A 12,601-nucleotide genomic window follows, 5' to 3' on the forward strand; every position below is an offset into this window, starting at 1 on the left:
ATATTTTCCTTCAATTATGGTAATTCCTCTTCAATAATACTGTGAAGTAAAATATTTGCAAACACAAACAACACGAAGCAACAAATAGTTCATGTGAGACATCAGAACTGTTTTCATAATTTTCTACTTGTTCAAAAAATATACCATATACATGATATATCTGCCAAATAAAAGAAATCCATGTTTATAATAAATATATACATAAAATAAACAAAAACAAAAGAAAATGAAACACATTTAAAACAAATAATATCAAGCTAAGATATTTCCTGTCTTCATTCAGATTTACATTTGTGTTCTAGGGGAGATAAATCTGAATTTTTTATCTATAGAATTTAAGTCAAACTAAGTTTTTGTATTTATTTGCATGATATTCTTAACTTCATTTCAATATTTAAACACCATTTTTTCAGTTTATGAATTAAATTTATTCATAAAACAAGGAAAACAATAATTTTGACAAAAGGGAAGAGACCACACAAATAGCACATGCTCACAAAACTGTGCATTGTTTTGCGTTCCATGTCTGATCTGGTCAAGTTTGTCTCATGTTTATTTCACATCACTCCAACAAGTGAGGTGTCATATTACATCTCTAGATTCAATTAAACATATACAACTTGCTAAAAGAATATAAATAATAAAAAAAACTAAACATCCATTCACTATAAAGCTCACCTAAAATATATATTTCTTTCCTCTAAGAGTATGGAATATACATGTTTGATTTATATCCAAATTTTATTTATCTAGAAACATTGAGAAATGTAGAAATAAGAAATTACTTTGTTAACACGTTTCACGAACTGTCTTTCTTTCTTTCATTATTGCAACAATTAAGGGTAAAGGATGGAGGAGAACTCATAAACTATGTTATATATATCAGTAAGTTATCTCCGTGTTTATCCACATCATGTATAAATATTTTACTTATATTAAATGATTTAATGTTGATCTTTAGTGGACAATTTTATACAAATTTGAAATATATACACTATATATGCATGTGCTTCCGAAATAATGCCACACAAATATTAAATTTTCACATTGGAAAAATTATTGTCATTGCCTTGTCTGTAAACTTTATTTTTCAACCTACCACACGGTAAATAACGTATGCATTTTTAATCATACAGGGAGGCATCATTCAATTTATATTTGGGTGAGTAAATAAGTAGAGCGGCCATTCTTCTATAGACGGGTCTTTCTATTTATCCCCTTAGTATTGCACATGTCCGCACGAGGTCATCGATGTCCGGTCGCCATTAAGGTCGTGAAACATTGTAAACATTAGAGAAAGCACGCTATCTGAACACACATAATATCTTATTGTTGATACAACCAAAATGAATGATCTGAATTATTAAATTTGATAATTATCTCATATTAATGAGATAACACATTTGTATGCAATGTTGACGTTTGGACAAGAAGACTTCATAGACATGTGTGTAATTTACTAGGGATAATCACAGTTGGAAAGGCAAACAGTGTTGACTTGTTTACCTTCTCATGTTAACGTAATTGCTTGTTATGTAATAAACATGTATTACCCCAGGAGTTCACATTAGGAGATCCGTAATTCCTACTTTGATAAGTCCAGATGCTTATAATTCGATACAATTTAATAATAAAAAGTAATGAGCAGGTCTATGATTACCAGAATATATATATGATTTAATATACAATTATCTTTTAATTTTCACTGTTCATAACAACAATATTAAGAAGACCAGGAATTATCGTCTCCAAGCTAGTTTATACACACTCACATTTAATGACATCCAAGACAGGAGATTTAGTCCACTGTTCATTGAAGAGTTTTTGATGATGTAATCTAACTTTTATTGTTGGGTTACAGTCTCATTGACATATATCACACTTCCTGAATTCTTTCATTCAAATCAATTAAGGAAATCAATTAATTAAAATAAAACAATCTGAAGGTTGAATAAAAATGTAATAAAAAAAATAAAGGACGAAAAACACAATTTACAATGTAATTATATTCAATCCGTATCTACATTGACATCCCGTATTAAATCTGATATCAAATTTACCAATGCGGAACAAACAATAAGGATGTCATCAAAATTCTTTAAAGACGACACTGGTACAGTTCCACTTAAAACTTTAAATACTTTCAGTCTACGAATAGCACGCTCTACATGTATTCGTACATGTTCAATACGTCTAGTAGTTGTGACATCTTCATTTGAAAGCTGGGGTTTGCATTTTGTAAATGCAGGATCGGAATGTTTAATTTTACACGACGATGAAAAAGAAAATCTTCAATTGTAAATCCACGATCTGCCATTACTTCGTCACCCGGCAATACATAGTTTTAAAATCCACTCTTTTCCACGATAAACTTGTCACTAGCTCTTCCGCCAAAAGCTTTGGAAATAAACATGATTTGTGCATCACGGTGGAGATATTCCAACTATATATTTGGCGGTTTTGTGCGACTTGTAATTACTGAAAGTTTCACTTCTAGTTTTCAAGTTCGTAGGTCGTTGTATAAATGTTTCGGCACAGTCTATTATTACAGTGGTGCGAGGGTAATGTTCTAGGAAAGATTCGGGACAACATGCTCGTATTGTTTCCCTCGGCAACCATGCAACTAAATCCTTAAGTTTTTCTGCAAGGTCTGCCATCCAAGCATTAAACATTTTACTAGCTAAATTTTTAGAAATTCCAAATCTACGAACTAAGTCATCAAGCAGCAAGTTTAGTTTAAGTTTCATCAACACTAGTAGTAACTGGTCGGCGACTTCAAGTTGAAAGTTAAATGTATTTACTTCTGACATAACCTCTGCTAACGTAAAAAATACTTCTTTACTTACACCAGTATATAACAAAGAGTCACTGTCCGTTACTATACTTATTTTTGCGAACATAACGCTACTTTCAATTTTGACTTGAACCCCCTTTTAAGTCAACGCCGTATTCGTTTGAGTAAAGGTATTCTGTGTGTCCGACCAGGGTTTTGAATACATGTGATCCTGTGAAATCATATAATCAGAATCGACATATATTTTGTGTTCCAGCTGATGCCGTAGGTGGATTAACCACATTAAAATCACAAAAAGCTTCTGGAAGCAGTTCAGTCTGATAAATGTCAACACTCGTCTTGGTACTACTGCTTTCTTCCAGTAAACGTTTCCTTTTTCTACTTTCTGGTTCTTGTCTCGACAATTTACGTCTACCGGGGTTGTCTGGCTTTCATACCCAGGATTTAATTTCGGGAAAGGATTTTGTTTCGTCGGAGCTCCGTCTAGAAAGTGACCCGAGCATATGAATACTTGCTTTGGAAGTGTTTTTCTATTTAAAGCTTTAATCCACTGTAATCGTTTTGTCTCATTAGCGGGCATAACATGTAGTTTAAATGGAACCAAACAAGAACAGTCTTTGTGATTTTGTCCATGTAATTCACAAAATGATACGTTCCAATCATTTAATTTACGACGATTATTAGAACATCCATTAACAGCACAAGAATTTCCACCCCCTTTCCTATATTTTTCGTTATTTGCCGTGCATGGTCATATGTACATGAAATATGTGAAACAAAAACGTTATAAATGACCGACAATTATATAGACTATATAGATTATTGATTGCACGTGCGTTATCATTCACGAGTATTATGGCCGACGTACCACGTGACCTCTTAATGGCAGCTCACATGTTTTTGAGATAAGACGTGGATAAACCCGTCTATAAAGCAGGGTAATTTATGTTATATATTATTTTGTTTTTTCAAACTTTTCACCGTTTGTATAATGTTTTGGATTTTCAAATTTTTTTTTACCTCGACCATAACTGAAGCGATATTAATTGTTTACTCTGCATTGGTATAGTAAAATTTGTAATGTTCATGTTTTTATAACATGTTGTAATTAAAAATGTCAACACCCACAAATAAAATACATTTAGCAATTACATGTATTTATCTTGAAGATCAGGAACATGGTTAATCGACCATTGCATTATAAACTTTGTTTCAGGTGAGTGCGATGTACTGCAGTTATCTGAAGCAGACGATTTGAAATTTAAAGACGTCATGCAGAAGGTTGGAATGGCAAAGAAATCGATACATGTTCGTCTGTTCAAAAACACTCTTCTTGAATGGGTGAAAGATCCAGGTAAATCATGTGTACATTTCTCTTCTTTATAAAGCATTTGTCAAAAAAAGTTGACGCCAACCATGTGGAAAAAAACAGGAGTCCATATTTTTCATCTGCTTCTTTCTCTTTTTTTTTTTCATATAGATAAACTACCGTCGCATATATATAATTCTTTGCGGATACCACACGGCTTGTTTTGTTGATAGTGAGCAATATGGTAATATATGCTACACCGAGGAACAAGTGATCAGTAACTGGTGTTTCATATTTTTCTTATGAACAACATATTTGTTTAATTTGGAGGTAGACTTTTACAACAAATTGTCGCCATTCCTATAAGAACGAACTTTCCTCTTCTTGCCTACTTCTTCTTATTTTCATATGAGTCGGAGTTCCTTCAAATACTTGTCAAAAACAAGAAGATCAAAGAAGCCAGATAATTTAATTTGACATTCAGATATATTGATGATGTTCTTTCAATTAACAATCCAAACTTTTCTGATTGGGTTCCATCATTATATCCTCCAGAACTAGAAATTAAAGAAACAACAGACACAGCTTCCTCTGCCTAATGTTTAGACTTATACCTCGAATTTGACGTAAGCGGTCATCTAAGTATAATAATCTATGACAAACAAGACGATTCTAATTTTGAAATATAAACTTCTCCCACCTTAGCAGCAATATACCAACTTCACCTTGATATTAGATATACATTTCCCAACTCATTCGGTATTCAAGAGCTTGCAGCTGCTACTCAGACTTTATAAAACGCCACCAGTGTCTGAGCAGAAAGTTGATGAACCAGGTTTATGTCAACGAACGTGTCGTCCTTCTGAACAAGTTCACCAGAAGATACCAAGGCCTTGTCGATACATTTTTCATATCAACTTCATAAATAATACAGGATGGTCTTGAAGTATAAATTATAGGTTCTGACGTTGTTAATCATCTTAATTACGTGTTATAGTGTTAATTCTATTTGCCTTTGTATATTTTAACCTTTACTGTTTATTCCATTTTTGGTAATATCCTTTTGGTGTGGCTCGATATTTATTTATCCCGCCACTGTGTATTGTCCAATGGTCAGTTTTCGTAGCGTAAAACGTAAACATCAGACGTTTCCATTTTTGCATAAGCTTCAGAATGATACAAATACTGATAATAGAGAGGCAAAATATTCCAAAGGGACATTCAAACTCATCAGTCGAAAATAAACTGACAACGCCATGGCTAAAATAGAAAAAACTTGGGTTGATCTCAGGTGCTTCAAAAGGGTAGGCAGATCCTGCTCGACATGTGGCACCCGTCGTGTTGCTCATGTAAGTACAAACCCGGTATTAAGTCTGATTTGGTAGGTCACATTAGGGGAAAAGGGGACGGGATTGTAGTTACGATAATTGAAACATATTCGACGTCATCTATGAAACAGATAATTTATAGCAGTCAACAAACTCGTGCTGGCGTCCGTGAAATTTACGAAGGGATGATTTCAACTTCCCCGTTTGGAACTCTTAGTTTAATAGCTTCCTTGTGATAAAAAAATGTTCAAGAAAACAATGTGACTTTTTGGTTTATTCTTTACTTCAATATCTCATATTAAAAAATTCCGAAATACAAAATTGGAAGTTACCTTACTTACAGACCGGTATACCATGGGATCATTGTATGCGACTGTCATACAAGTGAGAGGTTTAGCAAGCTATAAAACCAGGTTTGATCCACCATTTTCTACATAAGAAAATGCCTGTACCTATTCAGGAATATGACAGTTGTTTTCCATTCTTTTGATGTGTTATAGAGCTTTTAATTTTGCCATTTGATAAGGGACTTTCCTTGAAGTTCGGTATTTTTGTTATTATACAAAAAAGTAAATCACAAAAATACTGAACTCCGAGGAAAATTCGAAACGGAAAGTCCCTTATCAAATGGCAAAATCAAATGATAAAACACATCAAACGAATGGACAACAACTGTCATATTCCTGACTTGAAACAGGCATTTTCAAATGTAGAAAATGGTGGATTCAACCTGGTTTTATAGCGCTAAACCTCTCACTTGTACGACAGTCGCATCAATTTCTATTACTAGTATATTGACAATGATGCGTGAGTTTTTAGCCTTTTTTGATAAAGAAACAAACTGGTTTTTTTTCAATCAATTCTAACATCTTTTTCATCCTGATTCCATGAAATAAATAGTGTTACTCTTTTAAAAGAAAGTTATTAAAGGCTATCTTATTTGTATGTGCTATGCAGCCAACAAGTTTAACTTCATCCCCCTTAATCACAATAAATTATATATGTGACAAAGGGATTATAATAAAATAATCACCAACATGTATAATTGTTAACTGAGCGATGTTTTAGTTTTAATTCGATATAATTATTACAATTTCAGAAAAGGATTCGCATGTACCTAGCTACTTAAAGGAAGATGACGACTCTAGAATGCCTCCAGCTCCAAGAAGCTTGAATCCTCGAACTGCGACACCGCCACTGCCTGATAAGTCTTCTGTGGTACAACAATTGCCAAAATCTACACAAGGAAATCAGACAAAAGAAAAAGATGAGCTTACAAGCGTTGTAGGACTTTAATTTAATTGATAAAATAATAAAAGATTTGTTTAACATATATCTAATCAAAATATATAATAGTAAGGAAAACGGAAAATTCATTGTCGAAAAAAATGCTTATAAGCAAAACAAGCATAGGAGATTTACTGTAATACATGTTTCAAGAATGGTCTCTTCAAGCATATAAAAAATATTCTTTCAGTTCAAATGACATGACCCTGACATCATATGTGCCAAATTTAGTCGACCAAGATGGCAGCAAAATTGACCTATATAACAAGTAGATTGATCAATAAAAATTACATTTTTTAAAGATATTGATACTTCCCAGTCAGCAACATAATTTTGGATTGCTCTTTATCACTTATATACAAGTATTTTTCTAATGATGCTCATTTGTCAGAACGTGAATCAGTTTTAAGCGGGTACGAAACATCTCCACTTAAATTTTACGATGCTATGCTGTTTAAAAACTTGCCTGATATTTAGTATAAATATCTCATTAATTTATATTTTGAGTAATACATGTTTTTCATTTTTATTTTGATTATTCGTACTCAACAGCTATAAGTAAAGGCAACAGTAGTATACCGCTGTTCAATAGTCATAATTCGAGAAAGCAAAAACAAATCCCAGTAACAAACTAAAACCGAGGGAAACACATCAACTTTACGAGGAAAACAACGGATTAACAGAAACACTGAACTACAACAAAAGCAAACTCCAACATACATAGAAACGGAGTGTAGATAACAACTGCCATATTCCTGACTTGGTACAGGACATTTTAAGAAAAAATGGTGGGTTGAACAGCGTTTTATGGTTAGCCAAACCTCCCGTGTTTATAGCAATGTTAAAAATACCGCTAAAATGACAACACTACGTGACAGGAATACAGTACAAACAAACGCAAGAACACTCAGCAAAGAGAAATACATAAATAAATAATATAATAGTACATAACAACATGTAAACCGCAGAATAACAACGGACACCTCCCATGAATTTACGACAGCACACCATGACACCATAAACGAAATATAAACTGCGCGTCTCATGAATGCATACGGTTAGGTTCCAAAGGATTTGTTCTAATTAACTGAACGTGATTTATAAATGTCTGCACTTTAGACTGATTGCTATGCTGCGATTCAAACTTTGATGTCTGAGCATAACATTTTCACAAAAGGTTCATCGGAAAGTTACAAGACCTAATAGACAAATATGTAGTGTCTACATAATACAAGATGGTCTTGAAGTATAGATAATAGGTGCTGAAGTTGTGTATCTCTTTATTTACCTTACAGTTTACCCTTATTTGTATCTATAATATTGTGTAGCTTTTGGTCGTATAATTTTTGACGTGACTCGGTATTTATGCATCCAGCCATTGGGTATTTGACTTCGACCCTCTTGTTGTCTTTTCATTGGATTCGTGAGATTTGAACATCAGTAGACTACTCATTTCTTAATTTACAGATGACCGATATATGTTCTAATTGTTCTAACCACAATTCCGTCCACTTTTTATCAAATGTATCATAACCGTGTGGAAGCGTACTTACCACGAACAACACGACTAATTCTTATAAAAGAACAGGATACTGTTACCTTTCGAAACTCACGAGAAAACCACATTTGATAAATGTAAGCTGTATCCTCTTAACGGTAGGGTTTACTCTGTGAAACTGTAAAACGGAAAAGTTCCCGAAAGTAATAAAAGAGGTTATAACAACGCTTTTTTCACTGCGTTTTCAACTAAAATTTTTCAAAAGGTTCAACATGAACTTTTTGCAATCAGCTTAAAACCAACTGCAAATCTCATTCAAGTAATAATTTCGACGTATGTGGTCTAGAGTTAAAAACACCTTTCATATGTATTGTGATATATGGGTGTTACCTGCTTCAATAGCATCAATCCGAGGTAAAACATTAATTTAACAACATAGATCTTTACCCTGGAATTGTCATTTATTGCAATTCATTTTCAATCAAATGAGATAAACAATCTGCCAACAGGTGTAAAATGGTCATTGGGAATAATCTCTAGTGAACAACACCAGCTACATTATTACTTTAATTTGGAACGTTTGTCTCTGTGGGATCTGCCTGTTCCAAATCAGGAATATGGCTGTTATTTTTCACATGTTCCGGTGATTGATAGCGTTTGATTATGTCAGTTTTTATGGACTTCCCCTTTTTGAATTTGCCTTGGAGTTCAGTATTTTTTCTATATTTTTTTTTTTCAGTATGCCTTAAAACTAAGAGTATTTCTCTAAGTTCTTTCGAAAAGCTTATGCCTGGGAAAGATCGATTGTATAACCGGAACTACTATAAAGTAGTTTTATGTGCTGTTGTGCCTTTATCCACAATTCATATACCAAGTGAATCTGACATTGAAGCTTCTTCATATTTTGCAATACTTTGGGAATCACGCAAAGTGGGGGAGACATCTAAGGCGAACATTTGAGGATTTTGAATTCATAATCAAACATTTTTGTTTGAAGTTTTTCTGTCGAGGCAAAAAAATCTTTCAGAGGTTGGCACCACAAATGTTAAAAAAAGTTTCAACATTTTGTAAGCTTAATTTTGTTCTGCTAAACTGATCTGCAATGCTGTTTTTCTTCAACATTATGTAAGCAGCCTTAAAGGTTCTATTGGTCCTCTATTTTCTGTTAAATTACTAGTCCACCGTTTTGCTATCTGAGCTTATCAAAACTGATTGACATATAAAATTCGTCAGAAATTATTTGATCGCGCGTACTACTGCTTCCATTTATAAGTAGCTTATGTGTTTCTTGCTGATGCAGTCCACTCTCCCTGAAAAATGGACCTGTGCCTAACAACCCATATTAATACGTGGCATCTCGGTGAAAGTTAGTTTGCAATAACATCAACTTGACACTTGGTACACATGTTCATTATGAAGTACACTGTTTAATATAGTGATATAATTGAAAGTAATTAAAACAAATACTTTTTTAGAAATTAGAAAAGAAGGAGTTTCCTAAGCAACAAGACACAACGCAACAACAAAAACACAGTGAAGTCAAAGGTACGTTTTATTCTAAATGTGTAGTACATGTAAGAAAGTACTTGCAATTAATGTACCGAACGTTCAATATTTCAATTTTTTTAATTTTGAACAGTTTACATCATATACAGCATGTACATTAGAATAGGAATAACAGTACTGTTTTTAAAGATTTGTAACCATAAATTGAGAAGATAACTGTATTGTATATAATGCTTGGCCTATACGAAAAACGTAGGTTTTACTGTCGGAGTTCGGCTCATATGCATTTTCTACAAAGAAATTGTTCATGAGATTGACAAAAGTTCTGTCCGCAATGAAAGAAGGTCTTCAGAATATGTTTACTGGCGTAGTGGTAATAACCATATGTGGATTCTAAAAAGCTCTAAAGAACTTCTGGGTAATTTTCAATCTCGATTTTCTCTGAAATAAATTCTATCAAAACCTTTTATTTTTCCAGCTTTTATACCACCATTATTCCATGTGAAACTGAAAGATCGTCTAAAAAAATAATCTACAATGCTTTTCAATACAAAAATGGTAGTATACGCTAAACATTTATTGCTTTGGGATACCATACGGCATGTTTTGGTAATAGTGAACAAAATGGTTGTATATGCTACACCGAGGAACAAGTGATCTGTATACTGGAGTTTCTTATTAACAACATATTTGTTTAATTTGGAGGTAGACTTTTTCAACAAATTGTCGGCATTCCTATGGGAACGAGCTTTCCTCTCCTATGGGAACGAACTTTCCTCTCCTTGCCGACTACTTCTTATGTTCATATGAGTCGGATTTCCTTCAGACACTTGTCAAATACAAGAAGATCAAAGAAACAAGATCGTTTAATTTCACATTCAGATATATTGATGATTTCCTTTCAATTTTTTTTTCTATATCCTCCAGAACTAGAAATTAAAGAAACAACAGACACGGCTTCTTCTGCCTCATGTTTAGACTTATACCTGAAATTTGACTTAAGCGGTTATCTCAGTACCATAATCTATGACAAACGAGACGATTTTAATTTTTAAATTATGAACTTTAGACACCTTAGCGGCAATATACCAACTTCACCTGGATATTGGAGATGTATTTCCCAAATCATTTGATATTCAAGAGCATGCAGCTGCTACTCAAAACTTTACAAAATGTCACCAGTGTCTGAGCCGAAAGTTGATGAACCAGGTTATGTCAACGAACGTCTCGTCCTTTTTTAAAACAAGTTCATCAGAAGATACCAAGACCTTATCGATAAATATTTCGTATCAACTTCATAAATGATACACGATGGTCTTGAAGTATAGATTTTAGGTTCGGACGTTGTTTGTCATCTTAATTACGTGTTAAAGTGCTCTTTCTATTTGTCTTTGTATATTTTTAACCTTTTCGGTTTATTCCATTTTTGGTAATATCCTTTTGGTGTGACTCGTTTTGTTTTGTCCCGACATTGTGTTATTTTGCTATGATCAGATTTCTTAGCGTCAAACGTGAACACCAGACGTTTCCAAAATTTGCATATGCTTCAGAATGTTACAAATACTTATAAAAGAGAGGCAAAAGTTACCAAAGGGACATTAAAACTCATCAGTCGAAAATAAACTGACAAAGCCATGGTTTGAATAAAAAAAGCCAAACAAACAACAGTACACAAAACACAACATAGAAAATTAAAGACTGAGAAACACGAACCCCACCAAAAACTGATTTTGATTTTGCCATTTGATAAGGGACTTTCCATTTTGAATTTTTGCTGACGTTTGGTATTTTTGTTATTTTACCTTTAAGCTATTTTTGATAAAGAAACAAACTTTTTTTCCAATCAATTCTAACATCTTTTTCATCCTGATTCCATGACTAGAAATACATAGTGTTACTCTTTTAAAAGAAAGTTATTAAAAGTTATATTATTTGTACGTACTATGCATCCAACAAGTTTAACTTCATTTTCCCCTCGTTCACAATACATTATATACGTGTGAAAGGGCTTGCAATAAAACAATACCCAAAATGTATAACTTTTAACTGAGCGATGCTTTGGTTTTAATTAGATATGTTTATTACTAACTCATACAGGAACTTCTTAGGAAAAAAGAAAAGAAGTTAGCAGTATCTTTTAACTTTACTTTCCGCTATATAGATGATGTTCTCTCACTAAATAATCGAAAAGTTGGTGACTATGTTGAACGCATCTATCCCATCAAACTAGAGATAAAGGATACAACAGATACAGTTAAGTCTGCCTCATATCTTGACGTACATCTAGAAATTGACTATGAGGGTCGGTTGAAAACAAAACTTTACGACAAAAGAGATGATTTTAGCTTCCCAATTGTGAAGTTTCAATTTCTATATAGCAACATTCCCGCAGCGTTTGCATACGGAGTATATATCTCCAAATTGATACGATATTCCCGGGCTTGTATTTCCTATCATGATTTCCTTGATAGAGGTTTGCTGTTCACAAGGAAGCTATTAAAACAAGAGTTCCAAATGGTGAAGTTAAAATCATCACTTCGTAAATTTTACGGACGCCATCACGAGTCGGTTGACCGTTATGGAATATCCGTTTCACAGATGATAGCGGATATGCTCCTAATGTCGTAACTACAATCCCGTTCCCTTTTCACGAATGTGACCTACCGAATTAGACTATTTACCGGGTTTGTATTAACATGAGCAACACGAAGGGTGCCACATGTGGAGAAGGATCTGCTTACCTTTCCGGAGCACCTGAGATCACCGAGTTTTTTTGGTGGGGTTCGTGTTGCTTTGTCTTTAGTTTTCTATGTTGTGTTTTGTGTACTATTGTGTGTCTATTTGTTTGTTTGTTTTTTTCTTTTTTAGCCATAATGTTG

The 12,601-nt window shown here is 33.4% G+C and overlaps 1 protein-coding gene across 10 annotated transcripts in view; it reads left to right on the top strand.

Moving 5' to 3' along the window:
- The window catches only part of LOC127712406 (uncharacterized), a 113,716-nt gene that overhangs the window by 13,620 nt on the left and 87,495 nt on the right, over nt 1-12,601 (top strand). For 9 of the 10 annotated variants that reach the window (XM_052218814.1, XM_052218816.1, XM_052218817.1 and 6 more), the window contains 3 exons: nt 4,011-4,148; nt 6,531-6,715; nt 9,692-9,761. In XM_052218814.1, the coding sequence (XP_052074774.1) occupies nt 4,011-4,148; nt 6,531-6,715; nt 9,692-9,761 (393 nt within the window). The remainder of the gene's footprint in view (nt 1-4,010; nt 4,149-6,530; nt 6,716-9,691; nt 9,762-12,601) is intronic. The other variant, XM_052218822.1, reaches the window with a different exon arrangement.

This window comes from Mytilus californianus, unplaced genomic scaffold (assembly GCF_021869535.1).
Source record: "Mytilus californianus isolate M0D057914Y unplaced genomic scaffold, xbMytCali1.0.p SCAF_8, whole genome shotgun sequence".
NCBI classification, from domain to species: domain Eukaryota; kingdom Metazoa; phylum Mollusca; class Bivalvia; order Mytilida; family Mytilidae; genus Mytilus; species Mytilus californianus.